The sequence below is a fragment of the Fusarium sambucinum genome, chromosome I (assembly GCF_050947815.1).
Source record: "Fusarium sambucinum isolate potato_lamoka chromosome I, whole genome shotgun sequence".
Lineage (NCBI taxonomy): Eukaryota > Fungi > Ascomycota > Sordariomycetes > Hypocreales > Nectriaceae > Fusarium > Fusarium sambucinum.
In genome coordinates, this window is record NC_139294.1 from 8,466,666 (window position 1) to 8,491,094 (window position 24,429).

General features: G+C 47.3%; 10 protein-coding genes across 10 annotated transcripts; 5 read left to right on the plus strand and 5 right to left on the minus strand.

The window, feature by feature from the left end:
* Positions 1–324: 324 nt before the first annotated feature.
* FSST1_005495 (UNC-like C-terminal-domain-containing protein) lies at positions 325–2,910 on the minus strand (the record flags this gene model as incomplete). The annotated part of the gene is made up of 1 exon (XM_083231776.1): positions 325–2,910. One exon carries the CDS (start codon positions 2,908–2,910, stop codon positions 325–327), a length of 2,586 nt encoding a protein of 861 aa, XP_083088925.1.
* Positions 2,911–7,560: 4,650 nt separating this feature from the next.
* On the plus strand, positions 7,561–8,919 carry FSST1_005496 (uncharacterized protein; the record flags this gene model as incomplete). Its single annotated transcript, XM_083231777.1, has 1 exon — positions 7,561–8,919. The coding sequence occupies one exon, from the start codon at positions 7,561–7,563 to the stop codon at positions 8,917–8,919; it is 1,359 nt and encodes a 452-aa protein (XP_083088926.1).
* Positions 8,920–10,488: 1,569 nt separating this feature from the next.
* On the minus strand, positions 10,489–10,740 carry FSST1_005497 (uncharacterized protein; the record flags this gene model as incomplete). Its single annotated transcript, XM_083231778.1, has 1 exon — positions 10,489–10,740. One exon carries the CDS (start codon positions 10,738–10,740, stop codon positions 10,489–10,491), a length of 252 nt encoding a protein of 83 aa, XP_083088927.1.
* A 434-nt stretch (positions 10,741–11,174) lies between these two features.
* Positions 11,175–11,879, plus strand: FSST1_005498 (uncharacterized protein; the record flags this gene model as incomplete). The annotated part of the gene is made up of 2 exons (XM_083231779.1): positions 11,175–11,787; positions 11,839–11,879. The coding sequence occupies 2 exons, from the start codon at positions 11,175–11,177 to the stop codon at positions 11,877–11,879; spliced, it is 654 nt and encodes a 217-aa protein (XP_083088928.1).
* Positions 11,880–12,282: 403 nt separating this feature from the next.
* On the minus strand, positions 12,283–13,471 carry FSST1_005499 (uncharacterized protein; the record flags this gene model as incomplete). Its single annotated transcript, XM_083231780.1, has 5 exons — positions 12,283–12,541; positions 12,597–12,630; positions 12,698–12,879; positions 12,926–13,115; positions 13,168–13,471. 5 exons carry the CDS (start codon positions 13,469–13,471, stop codon positions 12,283–12,285), a joined length of 969 nt encoding a protein of 322 aa, XP_083088929.1.
* A 1,019-nt stretch (positions 13,472–14,490) lies between these two features.
* FSST1_005500 (S-adenosyl-L-methionine-dependent methyltransferase) lies at positions 14,491–15,725 on the plus strand (the record flags this gene model as incomplete). Its single annotated transcript, XM_083231781.1, has 2 exons — positions 14,491–14,649; positions 14,697–15,725. The coding sequence occupies 2 exons, from the start codon at positions 14,491–14,493 to the stop codon at positions 15,723–15,725; spliced, it is 1,188 nt and encodes a 395-aa protein (XP_083088930.1).
* A 477-nt stretch (positions 15,726–16,202) lies between these two features.
* On the plus strand, positions 16,203–17,066 carry FSST1_005501 (Alpha/Beta hydrolase protein; the record flags this gene model as incomplete). The annotated part of the gene is made up of 1 exon (XM_083231783.1): positions 16,203–17,066. One exon carries the CDS (start codon positions 16,203–16,205, stop codon positions 17,064–17,066), a length of 864 nt encoding a protein of 287 aa, XP_083088931.1.
* A 1,543-nt stretch (positions 17,067–18,609) lies between these two features.
* FSST1_005502 (uncharacterized protein) lies at positions 18,610–20,343 on the plus strand (the record flags this gene model as incomplete). The annotated part of the gene is made up of 1 exon (XM_083231784.1): positions 18,610–20,343. The coding sequence occupies one exon, from the start codon at positions 18,610–18,612 to the stop codon at positions 20,341–20,343; it is 1,734 nt and encodes a 577-aa protein (XP_083088932.1).
* A 706-nt stretch (positions 20,344–21,049) lies between these two features.
* FSST1_005503 (uncharacterized protein) lies at positions 21,050–21,493 on the minus strand (the record flags this gene model as incomplete). The annotated part of the gene is made up of 1 exon (XM_083231785.1): positions 21,050–21,493. One exon carries the CDS (start codon positions 21,491–21,493, stop codon positions 21,050–21,052), a length of 444 nt encoding a protein of 147 aa, XP_083088933.1.
* A 912-nt stretch (positions 21,494–22,405) lies between these two features.
* On the minus strand, positions 22,406–24,159 carry FSST1_005504 (putative zinc finger in N-recognin-domain-containing protein; the record flags this gene model as incomplete). Its single annotated transcript, XM_083231786.1, has 3 exons — positions 22,406–23,890; positions 23,944–23,998; positions 24,050–24,159. The coding sequence occupies 3 exons, from the start codon at positions 24,157–24,159 to the stop codon at positions 22,406–22,408; spliced, it is 1,650 nt and encodes a 549-aa protein (XP_083088934.1).
* Positions 24,160–24,429: the final 270 nt, after the last annotated feature.

Consider the following 24,429-nt stretch of genomic DNA (forward strand, 5'->3'; position numbering starts at 1 on the left):
TAATGTTGCGACACTTTGGCGCTATGTGCGCGTGTCATTTTTCGGACGACCTTCTGTGAATGTCAAGGTCTTGAATTTGCAGTATCTCGAGTTGGACCGATGAATAGTCCAAGCTATACCAGATATAACTCAGGTAGATACATGCAATCACTAGATTCATCATAGAAACTGTCCGATCGCCCTGTGATAACTATATATGCATACATTTGAGGGAACATATGCAAGAGGTAACATATTATGATACAGTGACTGCGCAAGTTTAATTATTGTCTCTAGTAATTTTGATCTGATATAATTCTAACTTCACCTTCAAACTACTTCTAGTTACGGCGACGCAGGGTTCTCAGGTAAAGCCGGCAAGGGCTTACGCGAATTACCTGAGTGGATCGCAGGAGCATGGCGCAGAATACTTGATTGCGTTTCTTGAGGGGGTGGTGAGAGATCTGAGGAAGATAAGAAACCGTCGGCAGATCTTGGTGTTTGAGGTGGTGAAAGTTGCTCGCGCTCGGCCCGCTCGTTACGCATCTCGTCAACCAAAGAAGCGCGTCGTCGAAGCTCTGCTGAATCATTATGCTCTTCTGCTTCAGTCACAGGCACAAACACTCTCTGGCGGGCAGCGAGTGTAGCTGCGTTCTGCCCATCTACACCGTAGACGTCCCCGTACAATGCCCGAAGACGAGCTGCAGGCGATCCAGTATCGTATTGAGCAATATTAGCTTGATCTACGAGGGGCCCGAGGTAGGGTAGTGATCCACCTCTGGAGAAGATGACGAGAAGGAGGCATGACAGGAGGAGGACTGCTTGCACGATGGCCATGCGCTTCTGGAAGACGACCTCATCGGCAAGAAGGTTGAGACGACTGCTGAGCGCTACTATCTCTCGGTTGGACTGCTCGCGCTGGCTTTCGAGTGCGATCACAGTCGACTGCCATATCTGTTCGTACTGCTCACGAGCGGAGCGCAGCTCGGCAACGACAGTACGGTTTAGTTCCTCGAAAAACAAGTTTGCTTTTAAAATTTGTTTCTGCTCTGTTCGTTGCAAAGTCTCGGACATGTGGCGAGCCTGGTCTTCGACGTATTTCAGGGAGAGAGTGAGGTTAGTCTCAACTGCGATGAGACGTTTCGATATGGCTTTGAAGAAACCCTCTTGCACTGTTGGCGAGGCGGGCGAGCCAGAAGCTGTGCCCGTCGTGCCCTTTTTGGAATTAACAGTATTGGTAGGTGAAGGCTTTGCCACGGATGGGGCTGTCGCAGAGGAGGATGTTGAAGCTATCTTGGAGCTCTGTGTTTGAGAAGTAAAGTTTGAAACTGATTCGATGTTGGAAGATGACACGGAGGAGGGACTAGTGGGTGAGACGGCGGGTGTGGCGCTTGGGGAGACTGTCTTGGAGAACACAGAGGATGTAGGCTCATCACTTGCCGGGAGCTCTGCTCTGGGGATGTGTTGAGTTGAGTGGCCTTTCTGTTCTCTGTCTTCGGAGGAATTGAGGGCGGAGACAGCACTCGTTACTTCCACAGAGCTGTTCTTGTTAGACATCGTGTAAGTCGTATGGTTGAGTGAGACGGGGCAGAAAAGTGGCACCATAAAGATATGCGAAGTTGCATTAATTTCACAACAAGGTATTTCCTCGATCGAGGTGGTCTCGACAGGCTCAGGGGTTGGCTCGACTCCTTGTATCTTTGGTGCTTCTTCCCCTGGAGGCAGAGACTGCTGGGTTGGTTCGGCCTCTTCTTCCGGGCTCGAGTCGTCATCACGAGCTTGGTCAGCTTCTTTCCAAGAATCGAGCATGCGTGAACCATGAATTCGAAGTAAGGATACCGGACAATAGAACTCTTTCCCCCAATGGGTAAGGAACTCGATGCGGACGTACTTTGAGAAGATCTGAGGGTTCTGGACCAGAAAAGGCTGGATATCACGCGAGTTTCGTGCCTCAAACAATCCAATCTCTTTCCACTTATCCGTCTTGACTGGATACCGGTCACTAACGCTGACAGTAAAGTGGCGGAACATGCTGGAGAAGAACTCGAAGTTTGCGAGAACGACAGTGTCGATGAGGACATCATCACTTAATTCAACGATGACGAATTTGCTCTTGGCAGAGCACTCGAGAAGCATATAAGAGTCTTTGTTCTCAACAAGAATGGCCTTGGCGTTCTTTGCGCCAGAGCTTGTCTTGAGAATCGTGGCGCCAGCGTCGAAAGACGAATAAGAAAATCGTTCCTTGCACGTCTTGCCAGCATCTTTACTCCTATGGATCGATGCGCGACCATCCTCATAAACGATTGCCTTGCCTGATCCATCGCCCTGAACTTGATCGACATCGGAAGGAGGCTCCTTTTGCTTTCCGGCGTTATCCAGATAACTGTCAAAGTTCAATGATATCTCGTCTTCCTCGCCGAGGCCGGCGTGGCCCATGTCTGGCGGTGTCCTGTCGCGTGGCTTTGTGTTTCTAGAGTGAAGGTCTTGAGGGTCCTGACCTGTCTTGCGTAGCATCATCTCTTTCCAGTCCTCGAAGGACATGAATGGTTTCTCTGCTCCATCTCCAGCTGCATCTGGCGATTCGTCTTTGGGGGGAATAGCGGTGGACGAGGGTTGTTGGGATTGGGACTCGCTCAGTACGGTGGAGGATGCAGGATTGCTCTGTGTCGGCTCAGAAGAGGTATCGCTAGTCGAATTGGAGAGTGAAGGAGTGGAAGTGGCAGTCGAGCTTGTCCAAGAGCTTGTGAGGCACGATTGGGGAAGGGTGTGGGTGATGTAATTGATAGTCCGGGCGTCGCAGGACGAGACTGTCGTGATGGAGTCAATTGGACTAGGGGCGGTGTTATTGGGGTCAGAGGACTGAGCGCGGACTTGTATAAAGAGTGAAGAGAATGCTAGTATTCTCCAAGTGATTGTGCCTAGCGATGGCATCGTAATTTCGGGGGTCGACAACGCATTGAAACGTCGCTGGAGTAGATTTGGCCTGGCTGATGCAGGACTGAGGTTGTGGTTATTATGGGGGGTTGGTGTCGTGTCGTTGATCAGCATCGGACTAGACACGAAATGGGCGTAGCCGAGACTGAAACTCGTCTAATAGAGGTTGGCCCACTGACGTGGGTGGTTGAAAAGTCAGATGCTGATTGGTTTGATACAAGGATAAGCTGTGTTGCCAATGTTAGCCAAAATGTCTTGAAGTGAATACGGAGACTGATCAACTGATAGTTTGTAAGTGAAGTGTGTCTTGATGCGGGAGTCAGAGGCGCAGCAACCCATAAGTGCATAGGTTGCTTTAATCATCTCACAGTGAGAAAGGAAGGTGAAAAGGCTAAATCGATTTAATGTGGAAAGATGAATCCGCACATAGTTGAGAAAAAGCTACTAACTTTAGTACCTTCCACTACTAAATCTACCTTGGCAGGCAGGCATCAAACATTGTTGAATAGTGTAGTTTCTTCTTTCCATATATCTATTACTAGGCCCCAGAGATCTAAACGGAGTATTCAAAGAATGTGTGATAAGCTGTATAAAAACAAGAGTCTCTGATTGTATGCTTGAATACTAATCTTTGTGATGACTTCACATGCCTTACTCGTGTAGCTTGGTGTGACTGTGAGACCCAAATCATGTGCTTCTTCCATGACTAACAAAACAGCTGAGCTCTTGCTAGTAATATACCTAGGTACACAAGTCTAGGCTTTTGGAGATTCTCTTTGGGCCCACCCAGTCTACGTCTACACCTTCCGCCTTCTACGCAAACACACTCCTAGTGACTTGAGTACTTTATCAAGTTTGAATTTATCTTGCTGCCGTCCAGTAATACCGACACTAATGTTTCTTTGAAACGATTCAAGTCGGAGCCAATTATGACACTATATGTACGTACGCCTTCCAAGACTGGGTACTTGGTGGTTTCTTTACTCGCATTTGCTACCTTGTTGGCAGTAAGATCTACTGAGCATCTAAGTAGCAAACAGGAAATCGAATACTAACATAAAGGGCAAACAGATACCAATTTGCCCAGGAGCCAGTTGCCACCGCGCTATATACAAACGAAACAGAACCCCCTCGAAGCAAATCCTTGATCATCATCTCATCAATATTTCCATATGGATGCCGTTATCTGCCAAAGGCCCTGCTGTTATCGGCCAGGGGTTTCCAGTGGAACCAAGATCGAAACTAGCATCATGGTTACAACCACAACCTAAGCCTTCTAATATCAGAAGAGCTGGCCGCTGTAAGCAGAAGATCCTAAGCCAGGAGGCCAATTTATGCTATTTTATTAGATTGTTTATGTTTGTACCCTGAAACATGAAAGCTGACTTTTTTGTTACCTAGGTAGTAACTATTCATAATTGAGGCGAAACTGCAATTTACCCCATTAACGAATCAAAGATTTGTGGAAGTGGCCGAATTGACGATTATCGACTGTCCAAAGTTGAATCAAAAATACTGCCAAGCAGCTCCAAATGTTCTGCTTTACCGCAATCAGGCGCACAGCTAAGCATCAAGGCAGGGCAGAATCAACGAGAGCCTTGGCAAACCAGGACGCTCTTTTACATAAAACTGATCCTTCACTGCCATACATCCAGCCTTGAGCCTGGGAACAGGACCCTTATCACATAATGGAACCAACCGACTTTGAACTCCAGTCTATACGGACTGTCACCAATAACGACGACAACCATCATCGACCCTACCAGTCAAAATCCTTGTCCGAGGGATCTAACATCCTCAGAACTCGTCTTCGTCCACTCTTCATCTTCTTTCCCTATCTTACCACCCTCGTCTTTCCATGGGTCTTGGCCCATATCTTGATGAACAAGCCCTTGACCAGGCAGTCATACATTGATCAATCAGGTTCAGTAGGCCCTCCTGAAATCAGTCGATTGGAGAAGTCACTATCCACCCTGATAGTAATCAACACTATTTCTGGGGTTATTGGTTTGCCAGTTATTTCGTGTCTCCTAGCCTATGGAGCAGTGGTGTATTGTCAGCATCGCCGCCCGGGGCAGAGGCTCAGCGTTGTGCAGCTGTTTGAATTGGCAGATATAGAATGGCTCAACCTTACCTTCTCTTTGTGCAGAAACCCCTTCAAATACTCTTCGTCCTATGTCTTCCCAGCGGGCGTGCTGATGCTGATCAGTGAGTCCAAATCTCGCTCTTGCGTTAATCATTGTCTAATGCCTCATGCTGACTCGATTATCCAGCTGCAATCTAACCACTTATACACACCATCTTAGTTCGGTATGAAAACATAAGAGTTGTGACATGCGAAGACCATCCTCGAAATTTCTTCCAAGACAACAAAGGCTGCACCAGTGACGGCAACTATAACGACAGGAACATTCAGGTCATCGCTTGGGATGCCGATCCCGCAGTGCTAGATATTTGGCCGCACAACTTGGTGGTACAAAAGACAAATTGCAAATTTAGGGCCATGGATATTGGAAATATGACTCCCAAAAACACTTATGAGGCGATAGTCAGTCTCTAAAGTATGAAGAGAGAGCCCAAAACCATTCTCTTCCAGTTCTACCTGGGCAACAGTCTTCAGGAATGCTACTTTGTTTCGTCCGTTGCGAATGGCACTTAAACTAGAGTTCATCGCCATCACGCCGTGAGAATGGATTCTACGGCAAACTGTTCAAAGGAAAAGAGTTTCTTAAGAAGTTGAAAAGGTGAGAGACCGTTTCAGACATCTATCTCTGCTTAAACTCCGAAAACTAACATTTACGTTGAGGGAAGTTACGATGCTGCACCATGGAGCAAGATTCGAGACGAGCAAGAGCATTCAGAAAGACAATGGCTAGTCTGGACTTAGAACGGCGACGATGACGACGAGTCGGATGAATAAGATCGAAGGGGGTTTACGATACAAACTAGCGACTTTAATTAGGTGCTGAAATACGAAAGGGAATCAAGAAGAGTATGGTTTGAGCTCCCTAGTGATATCAACGGACTTAATGTTAGACCTCTCCCGGACAAGTAGCCTTTATAGGATGAGATTATAGACGGCCATAACCATATCTGGATAATACCATACTCCAATAAGGACACATATCCGACAAAGTACATTCCAGCCCAAAATGGTTTATCCTAGTCTATCAACGTTTGCGTATTCTAACTCACTCTATTAATAACCATGGGCCGCAGGTACGGATTTGGGAGATGGCTTCTCATTTTGGCAAAGCGAAGCATTTGGTTCTCGTTGGCTGTTAACACCAGGACCCCTTATGACAGCAGCTTTGGCATGGGTCAGAGATAGGACATTCTTTTATATAGCTGCATCGGCTAATAAAGACTCCTATGTGCAGGCCATAAATAATATATGCAGAAAGTCCGCTATTCCGTACTTTGAGAATGATTTTGCCCTTAACATATCTGATTATTGCAGTCCAAAGCTACTATCAGAACGACGTCAGAGTAACTAAACCTGGATAACCGCTATTAAGATACCTATGGCCAAATACTTCCTGAGATTCAATAGTGAAGAGTGGACAGCTAAACGGTTAGATAGCTATGTTTTTTTCGCCGATAAAGCCCTCCTGACTAGTTCTGGGATATTAAATCGAGGTCGACCTATATACTTCCATCTAGGAACTACAATTACGAAACTAAAGCGAAATCTAAGTGCAGTAATAATTATCGGTATATTTCTCGGTTTGCAGGTTATATGATTTTCTTCCTGATATGGTCTATTTTTCGAGCCCCTATATAGGCCGACACCGTCGACGCGGGCGCTTTTGGTGCAGATAGGTGGTCAGTTGGAGTAATGGGGAGAGCCTAGATCGAAACTATTACAGATTTCTAGTATTACTTGAGTAGAGAGAACTGGTTATGATACAGAAGCCTCAACAGTGAGATTGTCGACTATACAGGATAATTCTGTTCAGTTAAGTTATATTTATCTAAAGCTTGGCGGGGAAGGCTTGGTAACTCGGAGTGCATTAAAGAGGATGGAAGCAGACACGACTGCTGTATACAGCTGATGAGCGTTTGTGATTGATATATATCTATTCTTTCTTGTATTAGCTTTGTTTGTTCCATTCTATTTTTTATATAGGATAAATATCCCTTTTGAGCATATGTCGTTAGTTAAGTATTGAGTATTGAGTATTGAGAAGTTGACTGCAATTGCACTTGTAAGGCATATCGAAAATAAAAGGTATCTAAGCTGGCGGGTAACTCGAATGGTCAGTGCAGAGCATGGATCGTAGCATGGAACGAAGCAACGTAGGAGTGACACAGTCAAGCGAGCGTCTAACTCTAGGCTTCCACTAAGAACAAACCAGGACCTGAACAGTGGAGCTGGATCGGACTCTTCCTTTACTACTACGTCTTCTCCTATCCACTAGAATACGAAACACCAAATCATCGCTCACACACTCATTAATCTAGGCGCGCTGCGTCTTTCAAAAACAACAACAATAACAGTGCTATCCACATTCTTTGAATCATTCATTCATCATGGTATCTCTTGTGGACAAGTGCGGTTATTACATCCGTAATCCGCGTCGGATCCCTAAACGTTTGGCTGCACTATCTGTTTTGCTTTCACTCTCCCTTTTGCTCATACTCAACATGAATTGGTCTGGTCACTCGCAGAGTATCAGTATCCTGCCTCCCAGCGACCGGATGAATACCGTCAAGACAACCAAGTTTCTCCTTAACAACCCTATCGACTCTCCCTACAAGAACAAGTTTTGGGAGGTTGGTCAGCGATCTAAGCAGATCGGGCGATGGCTGGGCGCTTTGGATGCCCTGCCTCCGAAATCCAGGCAAAGCAAAGACATCTCTATCGCTACTGAAACAGTTTCCCAGGACCTCTTTCCTTTCATCCAGAATTCTGATCTAGATCCCAAGTCTGCTACTCCACTCGCCGATCTCAGAAAATCATACAAACGAGGATCACGGGGCATAATCATCCCTGTCGGTGGAGGCGATGAATCAGTCCGATTCGCAAGCCACTTGATAGTTTCACTCCGACAGGTGCTTCATTCAAAGCTCCCTATTCAGATTGCGTATGCTGGTGACGAAGATCTATCCCCTCGAGACCGCGTCAGAATTCAATCTCTGAAAGGCGCAACAGACATGGAATTTCTCAATGTTCTCAGTGTCTTTGACGATACGACACTCAAGCTTCAGGGCTCCGGCTGGGCTATCAAGCCTTTTGCACTACTTGCATCCAAGTTTGAACAGGCTATTCTCATCGATGCCGATGCAGTCTTCCTGCAGAAACCCGAAAACCTATTTAATCAGGAACCTTACGTCAACAAAGGCGCATACTTGTTCCATGACCGTTTACTCTGGAGATTCCAGTTCCCCGAACGGCATACTTGGTGGAAGGATCAAATCAAGGAGCCGTCGGCCGAGCTCAAGAAGTCTCAGGTGTGGCTAGAGAGGTATTCGGAGGAGTGTGACTCGGGTGTCGTAGTTGTCGACAAATCTAAGATTTCTATCTTTACTGGATTACTCCACGTCGCCTGGCAAAACTCTCTTGCCGTCCGAGAAGAAGTTACGTACAAGCTTGGTCATGGCGACAAGGAGTCCTGGTGGTTGGGCCTCGAGCTTTCAGGGGCGCCGTATGAATTCGAAGCACACTATGGGTCCGTCATAGGATGGGGTGACTCTCCACGCGTGCACGAAGTCACCATGGTGTGTTCATTCGGCATTGCACACCTCGACGCCAAAGACCAGCTGATGTGGTACAACGGCGGTTTGCTGGAGAACAAGAGGGCGAGTCTTGACAATTACCGGCTGCCGAGCTACTGGATGGCGGACGGGGTGTGGGAGAAAGGTGCCACCAGAAAAGACTTGAGCTGCATGAGTAATGCTACGGCTCACCGATTGACTGATGAGGAGAAGACGATTCTGGGCGAAAGTATTGATGCGGCCAAGCAGGTTGACGCTGCTCTCGCGAAGAAGAACAAGGGGATTTGATTAATGGAATTAAACGAATATCAGGAAATGTATGAGTATAGAAAGGATAGGGAGATGATGCCTTGGTTACCACAAGGTGGCAGGAAGGCATATGATAATCAAAGATGATTACTTTACAAGTCTGTTCAGCGTCCGGATCCAAAGCAGTCACACCCTGCTTTACTTACTAGGAAAGAACGACTGCCCCCTATTCTTCTCTGACTAACGATCGTCCGTGATTCAGATGACTCGGCCCGGCTTTATCACTTCTCACGGCAATTGTACGGATATTTGAAAACCTATTCTGTTTGACAAGACGACAAACATTCAATTTAGTGCTTCTAGCGCCTGGCTGCGTTCCAGGCAGCTAGCCATCTGTCAGCTGTACCATCGACTAGCCGCCCGCTCAAATCACAAGATAAACTGGACGGTAGCCAAGGCTCTTCCATTCTTTCTGCACCCACTCGTCGTATAGGGCGCTTTAGTCCAGATGAATTGGCAGTTAGGACGTTTACAGGAGAGTGAGAATAGACGAGGCTCGATCTACTAGTTTCCCAGACATTAGCTAATATCTCTTCATCCCTCTAGTTACACAGGATACTTACTACGTCCTAATTCCGATATTTGAAGCGAGCGTCCCATCACCGGAAACGCCAAGTCAACGCCAGGGACGAAGAAGCGCCGGTGTGGTTAAACAGTCCCGAGTCGAATAACAGCCCATGTACCCCTGCAGAGCAGATGCCAACTTCTTCAATGCCTCCAGCCGGTTGCAGAACAGGTTCTCCATAGTTTGAGTTGAAGTTCAACTAAGAGTTTTCAAACCGTGAAACCAAGTACGAACAAGGCAACGTTGCCGCCAAGCAAGCAATCAAACACTTGACTGTGTCCCATCTGTTAGCAGCTAGATCTAAGATCTTCAGGCGCATTGTACTATCGTGGAAGACCAAGTTTCTCAGGTAACGCCTGATACAGCTAGGGCTACAACAAACATGCTGGGCTGGCAGTTGATATCAGGGCGGATTATAGCTGGTCCGGGAAGTTGCCCAGGCGGCAACTCACATGGAGGAAACAAAGAGCAAGGGTGTGTCATATATGTCGCTACATGGCTTTGTGGGGTTTACCACAGAATGCTTACACGTAACAAACAGCTATAGTTTGACAATGGGTATCGTGGAAACAAGTGGCAGTTTTTGTCGAGAAAGATTAACAAACCGACTTCTGTGTCGGTGTTACTCACCAAAGGACTCGAATATTAACAACAGATAATATTATAGATTAATTATGCGATTTCATCTTATTCCCCCATACCTTCTATGTATTTACTGTGGTCTGTTGTTAAGATTTATCCACGACTGTCACGATTACCCTATATCCGGTGCCGTGGATGACGCATTTTCTACTCCTACTCGGCAATTGAGCTAGTATCAGCTCCGGTTGCCGGGCCCTTACTATCCCGTGGTAGAGCTGAGACAGTTAAACAAATTCCCGGTCAATGCCTGGTAGTCCATCTAACAGTTGCGACGTAACCCGTCTCGTCCAAACTAGAATGCGACGAACCCCTGCAAGTTCCCAAGAAGCATAACGCCAAGCTTAAGCCCGATACGACACAATCTGACACTTTAATTCAATTCGAAGCCTTATCGTTTCATCGCTTGAGAGAAAGCTCAGACGTCTCATCCTTGTAGACTCGTCCAAAGGGTCCACGGATAGAAAAGAAGCCATCTTGGCACCTGCAAGTTGCGGGAATACGTCGCATTCTATACCCTCGTCCTCGGTAGTGAGACCGTCGGTTGCTGAGTTTCCGAGCATGTTGGGGTCAGTTTGTCGTTTCGGCTGGGCCATGGTGAATCTGGGGATGAGCTGTAAATCTCAACAAGAAACGATAGCAGACGGATACGGATGAATCGACCTGTCGAGACTCAAGGCTTTTTCAAACATTTCTTCCTATATAAACGTTGCACAGCCTTCCTCAATCATCAGCTTTCATCCTCACTCACCATCCAATCCAATCAACCAGTCTATTCTTTCCATTCTCCAGTCATTTCCTACGAGGTAAGCTTCCTCTTCCCCCGATCCATCACGATACCTTCATTTGCTAACATTTCAACTCCAGCTGTGCTCTAGTCGACTTCCATTCTTTCCACTTATCTTAACCTTTAGAGCTGTGCTCAAGTTTACATCCACTCCTTCGATATATACCCATTCGACTGGTTGCCCACTCCTTTAACTTACACACCACCACAACAAACACCAACCTCCTTCTCAAATCCATCAAGATGAAGTTCTCTACCCTCCTCATTGCCGCTTCTGCTGCCCTTGTCTCTGCCCGACCTGGCTTTGTTTCTACCTTTGGTAACGAGCGTGCCGCCCTGGCCAACGAGACCGCTCCTACTCCCACCCCTGGTCTAGAGGATGGCCGCGAGGTTACCCCTGGACGTGAAGAAGACCGAGAGGGCCGAGAGGACCGAGACCGCGAAGAGGACCGTGCTGGCCGAGGTCGTGAGGACCGTGACCGCGAAGAGGACCGTGCTGGTCGAGGTCGTGAGCGCGAGCTTGCTTTTGGCCAAGTCGATCTCAACTACCTCCTCCAGGTCAACCAGCTCGACCTAGTCAGACTCCAGACCCTCAGCATCAAGAACAGATTCGACGTCAACATCTTCGCCGACCTCTTCGCTGCCGATGAGTTCAGCATCAAGTCTCTCCTTCAGCTTCAGCAGCTATCCACCATGCTCGCTATTGCTGAGACCGGTATCTTTGACCAGTTCGAGCTGTCCAGCCTCAAGCTCGGCGATCTCAACCTTGGCCTCATCGATGGCATTGGCGGTATCGATCTCACTCAGTTCATCGACGCTGCCACAAGACCCAAGATCACCGTCATTGCTAAGCAGGGTAAGTAAACCAGCCAATTTACTGATACAACTCAAGCTAACAACTCTATAGTCAAGGTGAAGAACACTATCATCCTCGCCGGAAAGAACTAGAGCTTCTGGGAAGCCGGTTAATGAGGGAGCGGGTATCCCAGCCCAAGAGGTAGACTTCTGGTCAAGTCACTCGCTATGAGGCATAATGTAGTAATGAAAACAGGTGGGCTTAGGGTTAGGATTGGGGTAATGGAAGGTATTAGCATGGATACCACAATGCCCAAGGTCACTGGTTGACTTGCAAGCAGCCAAGATTGACCTAGGGTATGAAATAAAACAATAGTTATGAAATATCAGTTTCTATGTTCTCTATACTCGATTCAAACTCTATTCGTGTGATGCCCCGAGTCCACAAAGGCAGAGTGAACGCGACTGAGATTCTATCTTCTCTTCTATTATATGTCTACCTATTTATCATCCCGCTGATTGATATCTCGATACATGCTTGATAGTCTTTTTCGAATTACAGCCTTGCCGTATTTCCATTCAGTTCTTCTGTAGAACTATTCCGTTCGAGACTGAGTCGACTTTCTTTCTCCTGTTTGGGCTGCATGTCACCAAGAGGAACCTCGGATATTGACTCGTCATGCTTCGGGTCGGCTCCACTGCCACTCTTGATGTAACCAACTACGCTACGCATCGGATGTTTGTCCTTTATAAGTCGGATGAGTGGCCTTAAGGTCGGTACGCTTGCGGCCATTATGACAACGTTTTGTTCAACCCTGAAGTATATATATCAGTACAATATGTACATCGATCGAGATGTCAAGAACTCACAAGCCCCAAATAATCAAAGTCACGACGCTGTATACTGTAAAGGGGGTTAATTCGGTATCGGAGTGAAAGATCATGAAACAGCCAAGTAATCATAGACTTACAAGGATCCGTTCGATCATTGAAGGTATACAAGTAAGTTGCCTTGATAATTGTAAAAACGGCAGAAAGGAATGTCAAGCCCAACATGAATGTGATCTCCAGCTTCTCTTGTCTCTTCACTTGTAATTTCCAAAACGCATGGATCGGGACAACAGCAAGGACGAGATCAGTCAAGACGGTAAAACTGCTGACGACATAAGAAGAGTGGTTGAAGACGTCTGGACTCCAACATTTTCCCTTGGCTGACTGATCCCATAGCATCTTGGTAGGTCGACATTGAGCAAAGATGATGACGACCGATATCACAGCGAGAAGGATCTGTATAGCTACGACGGGACATTGTTTTCGTGTTGCCGACGAGACGTTCGATGAGGATCAAGATGGCAACGTTAGGGAGACTGTAGGCCATAATGTTGAAAGCTTGAATAGTAAGGTCAACTATCAGGCAATTGAAGCTAGAGGGACTACTTACGGTAGCCAACAACTTGCAGAATCTTGGTCTTGACCATCCTTTGTACGCCTCCAGGCTCTGCAGCGACAGAAGCTGTGTGTCGACCCAAACCGAGATCTGCAGAGGCCTGTACTAGAGCAGACGCAACGATGCTTCCAATCAATGATAATAGAATCAACAAGTCATCCCAGCCAGGTCTTTGAAAGATGACTATTGTTGTAAAGAGCTTGGTCAGGACGGTGACAATGGCCATGCCGGTAAATATCCATGCTACCAGACAGAGCTGAGTCTGTCTCGAATCGGTCGGTACATGGTTGATTTCCATCCTGCAATAGTCGGTAACAAAGCTAAGAGTAAAATTCACATTTAAGAGGTTGTGGCTTAATATTATATGATAAAACTCCTGATGTTGTGCAATGTGTCGCCTCTTAGCATCGTCCGTCGAGTTCTTCCCAGGATCATTTTGTTGGTCAGGCCATGGCCAGGAGATCTTAACCATATCAGAACCAACACTCGGATGAGAGAAAAGAACCCTAGAAAGATAAGAGTTGTTGGTTGTAGACCTAGTTCCTTGTAGTTGTTGCAGATACAAGGTTGGGAGGTATTCTTCCGGACAACATCGAACTGGTCCACTGGGAATAATACTTTATGTTGGCGCTAACAACCAACAACATGCATAAATTGTCCACCTGAGGGACTCGGTTATGCAGGTCCCAGGGCCCCTTGAAGAATGAACTTTCCGTGCCACAGTTGAGTATGGAACTCTTCCGTCCTTGTTTTTTGACTTGATAAAATAGTGTGAATTTTATCTCGCTTATATCGTAATTTTGGAATGCTGTTGGGGTTTGAAGCCGATGAAGAGAAGAAGAACCATAAGAGATGTCTCCTCCCCTGCCTGGCTCCTACTCCACTGATTACGTGACACTGATTACGTGACACAGAGAAACTTCCTTTGTATAGGTACCTACCTCTTAGAAGACTTTCCTACCGAAACACAAACACGAATAAATACGGCAAACATCTGTGATAGAATATCGAATACGAACAAGACTACTCCTGATCTGGAGACCTGACGCAAGGTCATCACAAATATGCAGGAGACACTTGCCCAACATGTAATTACCCATTCGGCGAATCTTGGCAGGTTCAAGTGGGCATCTGTTGGTTGTGTAAAACATGCATACCATGAGTTCATCCTTGAAGCCAACAAGAAGAATGCCCCTGCAGAATCAAAATGTGATAAAAGATCCTTGAATCGCCCGCCTCCATGAAAATTGAGGTAAGACAAACACTCCCGATCTTACCCATCACTTTCGAACTTCCCAGAACCAACAGTAATTTAATATGGCGCCCTCAGAAATTATCAAGCGCATGCAAGACGCCGCTACGGCATACGACAGGGAAGAGCTCGGAGCTCGAGCAACTCTACTGGACTTGAATCGTCAGCTCCTGGCAGAGCTGGAGACACCAACCGATTTTGTGCAGCGTATCTGGTTCACTACTGTGAGTGCTCTGTATACCATTATGAACCAATGACTGACTTCTAATAGGCTTCTCTCGGCGGCAGTCTCGAAGTCGCAAACAACACAAAGATCTTTCAACATCTTCAGAAAGCTAAGGATGGGCTCACCACCCAAGCCCTTTCTGAAAAGACTGGTATCGCCGTACCTTTGCTCGATCGCTTCATGAGACACTTCGCCGCCCACGAAGTCGTCCGTTTCTTTAAACCCACCGGTTGGCACGCCACGGATCTTTCCAACACCCTCGCCAAGGAGAACTACCAACATAGTATCTCATTCTGTCAACGCGCCGCCGCAAAGTCGTTTTGCTTCTTCCCCGACCACTTCAAGCAGGCAAACTACCAGCATCCCGGCTTACCTGATGGGCCATATCAATATGCTCACAACTCTTCTCTTCCTTTCTTCGACTGGCTAGTTGCCAATCCTCCTTATGTCAACTGGTTTGGATCGTTCATGTCGGTTTACAGAGCTGGTAACCCGGATTGGTGGGAGTTCTATCCTGTCGAAGAGCGTCTAGCTGCTGGTTTTGACAAATCCAAAAGCGATGTGTTCGTGGTTGACGTTGGAGGTGGCCGAGGGCATGATCTATTATCTTTTGCGAATGGAATCGATTCATCCGGCCGACTAGTCCTACAGGACCTACCAGAAGTCATCGCGGATGTGACCGAGACAATCGCTTTTGAAAGTCAAGCCCACGACTTCTTCACACAGCAGCCCATTCACGGAGCTAGATCGTACTTCCTCCACTCTATCCTGCACGACTGGAGTACCGAGCATGGTGTTCAGATACTGAAGAACTTGAAGCCTGCTCTGACACCAGGGTATTCGAAAGTCCTGATCAACGAAATCGTTCTCTCCGAAGAGAATCCTTCTCTGCCAGCTACCTCGATGGATATGATGATGCTAGGACACATCGGAGAGGCTTGTGAGCGTACCGAGGAGGACTTCAGAGCTATCGCAGCAGAAGCTGGGTTGGAGGTTGTTGAGATCTTTTCAAATGCCGCATCACCCGAGAGTGTCATTGAGCTCATGCTGCCATACAAAGAGAATCGAATTTAGCTTGTGACCTCTGCAGTCTTGGTTAGTGGGTGACAAAAAGGCTAGTCTCCGAGACTTAGATACAAGACTTAGAGTCTAGTATGTATAGCATAGACCAACTTGCTAATCGTCTTGATCATGCTCTAACTTGCCAGCTTCTCTGTTACCCTCAGACTTGAGCGGTCTCTATTGCGTCTGCATAGTCAGCCTCACACCCGTGCGTTCCGGTTAGCGAAAGATAGAGTTTGCAACGGTCGAGAAACTCAACGTGGAATAACTATCCACCAACAAAATACCAGCACTAAACCAGGGTATCCCAGACTGCTTGGTTCTGGAATCTCCCAACAGCCATTTGTCAAAATTAGTATTTGGCGGTAGTTGCAATCCGACAAGGGGGCCAAAGCATCTCGTATCCGGTCCCTCCGCTCCTATATATTCCATGGCCCCTTCTCTCAAACACCACGACACAAACAACTCACACATCATATCACACACATCATGTTGCTGGGAAAGTTGATTGCCTTTGGGTCTCTGGCTAACTGCCTGACCGTGCACCAGAAGAAGCCGATCTGGGAAACACTCCCACCAACACCGGATCTACCAGCTCCAATCAACACCAAGACAACTTTGATTAATGGAGTTCACCTTTGGATGCAAGAATACAACAAAGAAGCTAGCAGAATTCCTATCGTTCTTGACCATGGTGGCCTTGGCTACTCCGCCTATTTTGGATCCGTCATCTCTCGTCTCATCGACAATGGACACTACGTGATTGCCGTTGATCGCCGAGGTCATGGCCGATCCACCTTCAACAAAGATGATGTCTTTACTTTTGATCAGTTTGCCAAAGATATAAATGACCAGCTCAAGGCCGCCGGCGTCAAAGAGTACAATGTGGTGGGCTGGTCCGATGGCGCTATAACGACACTATCTGCCCTTCTCAACCCAGTCACAGCAACGCCTATCCAAAAGGCTTTCATCTTCGGAGGTTCTGCCAACCCTGAGCAGACCAACGCCACCTTTTCGGACACGGCAATCTTTTCCGAGTTTGTTTCTCGCTGTCGCACCGAATATGCTCAGCTGCAGCCAAGCGCCAACTTCACCTTGTTTGGCAGCAAGGTCGCCACCATGGAGGCGACACTTCCCCAATTCACCGATAAACAGCTAGGATCTATTGATGGGAAGAAGGTCATTATCGTTGGCGCGGAGCATGAGGAGGCGGTCAATCTGGATGTGCCAGGGAAATTGCACAACGCCATCAAGGGCAGCAAGTTGCGGATTCTTACTGGTGTGAGCCACTTTGCGCCCCTGCAGGATCCCGATCAGTACACGGCGGCCATAGAGGAATTCTTTTCTTCTTGAGCGCTGTACAATCGAGTCTCTGGCTATATTAAAACAGGCTACATCTTCCAGCAACAGACATTAGAAAGACTAAAGACAACCGCTATCGCAATTTACATCCATACAATGTTATTCGCAACATCCCATCAACTGTGTGACTACAGGAGACACTGTCATCAAGTTTCGCCATCTATTCGTTCCGTATTCGTATGTGTACAATTTCTCTGCAAGCTCTGTCAAATAACTCAAAGGTTGTGTCATGCCACGTTATAGCAAAGTACAGAACATTGACCTATAAGTATGTCTCTCCTAGCATAGTTCTATAGTATACGTGGAGCCCTGACGTCTAACGTACTTACAGTCTACCCGAGTCTATGCAATGGATCCCAGATTTGCTACCAAAGACACGCCATCAGATTGACATAAGTCCTCTAGCAATACACCCACTATAAGCGATCTAGAGCCTATTGATGACACACCGCATACAACCCACATTATGTCGAATCGACTCTGTCTTTAAGATCCTAGGCCTTGGGGCCATTATTTATAGAGGGTCCGTTCAGCTAGTTGGCGCAGAGGAGCTATTTCAGTGATCTCCGATGTACAAATGGTATGCCTTTCGGTCATGAAAAGACTCACGCTCAGGAACATATGAGGAATGATTTGGTCCAAAAAAAAAACTGGACAGCTCACAATTTGGGAATTTGGTAAGCACAAGCCCTTGGACTCGGAGTTCCCAAGGTTATTGCACGATTCCTCTTAGCTTAACGGTGAATGGCACTGTTTGAGATCCTCTCCGTGAAAAGAAACCATGTTTTTATAAGCTGAGATTTCCCCACAAGTTATTATCTTGTTTATAACCGATTCAATATCCCAATACTGTGGGCTACCCCCTCCGGCATTGCCGCAATTCTCACGATTGATACCCCATCAGGATACCGATGAGTTGAAGATACCTTACGTTGATCTGGATATAGGCTAATTTGTAGCACAGTATTCGCAGGATCACAACATGAGGCATATGCCCGGCTTGCCTACGCTGGCCAGCCCGGTTGGCACATATACTACGGCAAGGGGTTGCCCACAGCCAATCCTACAAGATATATCTCCCAGTTGCCTCCAATGGCGTCATCATAGAGCACGTCTTCACTGACAAGCGAATGAGGTTTACAAATCTTTACGCTGCTAAGACTAAGTCAGATAATAATAGGGTTACCAACCCATTCGTTGATTCGAGACTCGCCTTGAACAATAAACATGCCCAGCAATGATGGTACCTCAGAAGATCTCATAACTACCTCCCTCATAGTATTTACTTTTGTTCGCGGAATTTCCGTGTATCTATCATGAACGGGTTGGTTCTTAAGACGCACATGGACACGGAGGAATGGAAAATTAGCTTATCTCCGAATTACAAAATCCCGATCCCGAACCCGAACTTCTTCATTGAGAAGTCGGATGTAAACACAGTTATAAGAGCGCCCCTTGATCTTTGTATCATTTATGAAAGCATGTTGCAAATACTATAAGACTTTCAGGTATTGCTTTAAGTAATCCATTTACTATGGAAGCTGTCGCTGTTAGTTACGCCGTCCCTGTCTTACACAACATCAACGGGCTAGAGATCAAGACGAGCATCATACACACACCGAAAAGGTCTCCTTCAGAATATATCGAGCTGAACGAAGACGGAGTAATAGGGAATGCGACTGCGGTACATGATGGTCCCGTATACATCTGCCTCGCCGAGAACTACGACTACTGGTGCACAGAGCTTGGGGTTGATCGATCTGAATGGGACTGGTGCCACTGGGGCGAGAACATCACCTTTAGATGTACAGAAAACACTCTGACTGAATCTGACTTTCGGTTGGGCGATGTGTGGAGAGTCGGCAGCAGCGTTCGTTTACAAGTCTGTGGATCTCGCATCCCTTGTATGAAACTGTCGTGGAGATGCGGCCAGAAGGATTCGTGGCTGAAAGCACTAGCCGACACTGGTCGGGTTGGTGTCTACTTGAGAGTCCTCAGCAGGGGACGCATCTACCCAGGAGATCGCGCGGTCAAAGAATCATCATCGGGGGATACTATGAATGTGGCAACCATCACTAAACTAGCCTTCGACTCGGACCTCAAGACCCGCGATACACTCAACTTATTGGCAAATCATGATAACCTCCTCCGATTGAATCGGCTGATCATCAATCGAAAGGTTGCTGGGATCGACGATAAATTGAACAAAGGTAGAAACGCGTGGAAATGGTGGCAAGATTTACAAGTTTCTCGAATCGTCGACGAAGGCAATGGCATAAAGTCATTCCATATATGTTCGGCAGACGAGAAAGAACTGGCTTGGTATCTACCAGGTCAGTTCCTTACCGTACGGCTACCAACAGGCGATACCCGCAGTTGGAGTATCTCGGACTGGCCAGGGCGAACGCAGCCCCAACACTACCGCATCAGTATAAAAGAAGTAGGGCGCGCTTCTTCATGGATGTGTAACGAATGTGAAGTAGGAACTATCCTCTCAGCACGTTCCCCAGCTGGACGGTTCATCCTAGATTGGTCACAGGCGGTAACTCCTCGACAACTATACCTATCGGCTGGGATCGGCATCACGCCTATACTTGCTATGATGAAGGCCCATGCCAACCATCCCAGCATGAATGTAGTGCCAGGTATATGGATCCATGTGGTCAAAGATGGGAGAGGTCTGCAGTTTCACGAAGAGTTTCTCCAGATTGAGAGCAACCCAATCCAGAGGTGTGTATTCATGACACAGCCTCGTGACATCGATATACTAGGACGAGACTACGATGTTTTGGGAAGACCGAGTTTGGATACAATGGCAGAGCTATTGGGAGAGACTTACGAGTTCAACCCATTTGGGACCACTGCAATGGACTTGCCAGCTAAGTTCTCGGCGGCATATATCTGCGGTCCCAAAGACTTCGAGGAGGACATGAAGAGTATCCTCATAAATCGCAATATACCTCCGCCTTTCATCCATAGCGAGAGTTTCTTAGCCTCTGGCCACGCGGTAGGAGACTTGGAAAAAGCCACAGTCCGGTTCACTAAATCCAGTAAGACTGTTCAATGGAAGAAGGACAGTTCCATGTCATTGCTGGAACTCGCAGAGTCTGTTGGTATGACGCCCGATTATGGCTGTCGTGTAGGTGCTTGTGGAAGCTGCGTCGCGAAAGTACCTTGTGGCTCAGTTTCGGGAGGAGTTCAAATGGATGGGAACGTATTGACGTGCTCGGCGATTCCTGCATCAGATGTGGTTGAAGTTGAGCTTTGAGTTTGTTGGGATCAATTGGGCTGAGATATAAACCCAGGAACAGGTCAACTCATACGATCGCTATTATACTGGCTAATTATGCACAGCGAATACTATGCGAGACGGTATCATGTAAATGCTTCGCTCCAATTGTGTTGTCCATGCTAAACAATGTCCACCTTGGCCCCTCAACATGTTGCTTCGTCCGCTGTGTGCAAAGATATCGCTGGTTAGCAATGTTTTAGGCAAGTCTAATCAGTGAAGTAAACTTACACTAAAACAAACAAACCCAAATCAGCATGTGTATCCTCCGCGGCGGTATTGAGAAATTCCCAAGGGTATCTCTTCGGTCGAGGTTATCGCCCAAACGTGACGATTGAAATGACCCTCGCCATTCTGCCACTCGTTCTCTTGAGCTTTATGAAACTACAAGTCAGCAGGTTAGTCACAATAGTCTCAACAGTGAACAGTGATTGACAGTACCTTGAGTACCAGTCCAGTCACTTCGTCAGAAAGGACCCTAGACGTCCTTATCGCAATTCCAGAATGTGTTCCTGCCATGGCACAAAGACAGATCCAATCTGGACATTTGTGTGTATCACTCTCGTGACCGGGAAAATAGACGTTGCTACTATGCCTTTCCTGACCTCCCAGTCGCTGAGGCCGATGATGAACCTGAAGATGCTGATAATGATTCAGGAGGATGGGATGATAGCAAACTGTCAACTTATTTCATCCGATGGCCGTCTGTTATCACAGACCAGAGGCTGGGAAGTTGAATCTCAGCCAGAGCAAATGACATGGACAAGATGTAAAAGTACGCGACGCATACAACCATGTATGTGACAGAGATGGTGTACGGCCAGTCACGAGTCTGACAAGCGATGCCTAGGTGAACGACCAGGTGCATGAGCCAGAGGCCGCAGTAATAGTCCCACCAGCGCATTTGGTTCATAAGGTAGATGATCTTCTCTTCATACGTAGCCTCGGAGAATTCGAATTGCTCTACTGCTCGGCGTTGGGGACCAGCGCCGGTACGAAGTGACGAGTACCAGACATAGATGAATAAGGCCAGTGTACCCAAGAGGTACGGAGCAATGTTCTGCGACATTGTCGTAGGACGGTAGTTCAAGTCTTGATTGTTGTGAGTGAGGAGGTAGAAGATAGACATTGTTAGAGGGGAGAGGTACTTGGTCAGGTATGGGGATGATTGTATTGGGTTTGTGAAGAAGTCAAAATGAAACCACGGAAACAATGATATGCTCCAAAATTACTTATAGTTCAGTATCTTCTATATGCAGAACTGTAGCAGTGCCACGCATTGGCGAGCGAAGGGTAGGAGTAATAGACTGGTATATTACAGGTTTTGACACTCTCCTGGCAGTGCCTGCCATCACAGCATTGAAACCTCAACAAGTGCAGTCGCAATTGAGAAATATGTATTTTCTGAACTCCTGGATCTCTACTGCATCACGGCTAATCTTAAGGCTAACATCAAGTTCAGAGGTCAAGCCCTTTCTCAACCTAATCTCAGCTCGCCTCTGCTTCACCTCATATCCTGCTAAGTCTCGGGGATTCCAGATGGCAGCTCACTGAAGTTCTTTCCCCGTTCCGACGTCGCCTTCTACTGCTTGGCTCTCTTGTACTAGACTATACCCTCCACGTCAAACGCGACCCCCATCCATGTCTGGGGTGATCTGCAGGTCGGTGTCGACCTCGAGATTAGCTTTCTGGCTGTACATTTCAATTGTGATCTGGGCGATATATCAAATAAACTGAAAATATGCTTGTCTCTGACTTAAGTGTGCCCATCAGCCTGATCATCCTGTCAAAACTTCGGCCATAGGACTTTTAGCCTTTCCTACTATACAGCAGAGAAATTCTTCACCGATCAATACAGTCGAGTCAGAACGGGGAGTTAAAGCTAATAGTAAAAATCGATTATTTTCGTCTTTGGTATCAAATTGTGGCAGACTGCCTATACTAGGTATACACTATTATTACATCGCAACACTAATTACCCATCTGTTCATCGAGCCTTTCAACACCATTCGACTTTATGATGTCGTTTTAACACAAGCGATTAAAATCCGCTCTGCTCCTTTCGGTGATCCCCATCGCCACTACCACCGCCCTCGCCATCTTTGGCGCCTGCAGCAGCTTCCTCGATACCTTTCTCGTCACCTCTGAGTTTGGCAAAGTAAGCCTTAATGTCTTCAGCTCCAATCGCCTGCCCACTCTCGGCAAATTGCTGGAAGAATGGCTTGAGCTGCTCCTTGAGATGGTTATAGGCCATCACACCCTCAATAGCTCGAACACGATCGACGTTACGAAGAGCGCTTTCACCGCGCTCTAGGAGACTACCGCTTCCGTGGGAACCGCCGCCGTTGCCATCGGCTTGAGAACCTCCATCAGACAGAGGAGGTTCGTATACCTCTTCTTCCTCGAGAAGCTGTGGATGAGGGTTGAGGTGGGGGTAGCAAGATGAGCAGCGGCAGAAGGCTTCACGGAAGTCTTCTTTGAGGAATAGAGAGAACTTTCCTTCGGGGGCAAGGGGGAGGTTCTTCAGCTTGCAGGGGAGCTTGTCTGTGGATGTTGTCTCTTCGGTAGGCTTTTCGTCCCCGGATTGAGACTCACTCTTAACACGTTTGACTTCTGTAGGTTCCTCCACATCGTCTTCAGCCTTGCGCTTGCGCGAGTCCTGGCCACCTTCAGTTTGGACTGTAGTTTCGGCTGCAGAATCAGGCTCGTCCTTCGCAGGCGCGGGCTCTATCTTTGATTGGGTTGACGCTTGGTTGAGGAATACTGCTGGAAGGAAGCCTGAAGTGCTAGCATAGCGCTTGATCCATGGATGCGCTTCGACACACTTGTAGCACAGAAAAGCTTCGAATGCATCTTCTTCGGGGAATCCGGGGGGCAGAGGGACATCTTCGTCCTCGTCATCTTCTGCTTCGACTGCATTCTCAGTGGCCTTATCCTTCTCTTGGTCGGCGGTTTGAGCAGTGTCCTTTTGCTCTTCGTTATCCTCAGTAATTGTTGTCAACTTTCCTTCTTCCTTGTTTTCCAGTGCTGTCTTTTTGGGCTTTTCCATCTTTTCAAACCAGTTCGGTCCCATGCCAACCAAACATCCAGGGTGATACCAGTCCTCGCCGCATCCACCCGTCTCGACTGTTCCCAGGCCAAGACACTGGAACATTGTGCCCTTCTGTTGGAATGGGTCATAATCACACTCACAACCGCAGAATCTGTTGCGGAAATTGTGGTTGTATTTATTGTTCACGTCGGGCTCTTCGGAGTGCACCCCACCTCGAGTGTTGTTTGCCTCGTTCAGTCGGAGGGTGCATGGGCTTGTCGACGGAATACGCTTGGTACCACAATCGCATGTGAAGTTGCGCTTCTGGAAGATTTCGACGAGGTTGTGTTCGCCGTGGCATTGGATAGAGCAAGCGTAGCATACACCGGCGGGTGTCCAGTCGTCGCCCTCTTTGGCCGCAGGCGGATTGCAAGTCAAGCATGCGAAGACAGCTTGTCGCAGAGGCCCGAGGATTTTGGTACATGTGTCGATACTCTAAAGCAAATGTAAGCGAATGATTTCGAGGTCGAGTGAATGGGCAAGCATACATAAGGTAGAGCCTCGCGGGCATCAGCTTCGAGAGCCTCTTGCGATCGAATGAACCTAACAGAATGTTAAAATAAGACCATACATATGATTGAGTAATGGTCGTACTCAGCTGCAGTCTGTGAATTCTCTGAAGTTTGCGACTTGCCGGAGAAGCTGTCTTTGCGCGCTCGAGATTCTTGCTGAGTCGCATCTTGCGCGGGAGCTTCTGTAGACATGATGGCAATAGAGTTCGAGGTTATTTGGTGTCAAAAAGATGGATTAAGGAAGGAGAAAGGAGGAATTAAAATGAAAATCAAAGGATTGGATGACAGATTTGTCAGAATTGATGGAGAATCGAAGTACAGAGACAAGATGAGGAGAAAGGTCAGCTATCACTACAATCGATGCAGTGTAACACAGAGTTGGTATAGGAACTGGAACGAAAACAATAACGCGGACACTAAACCGCGTATAAACATGTATACCTGTCGCAAGTTTTTAAGTTA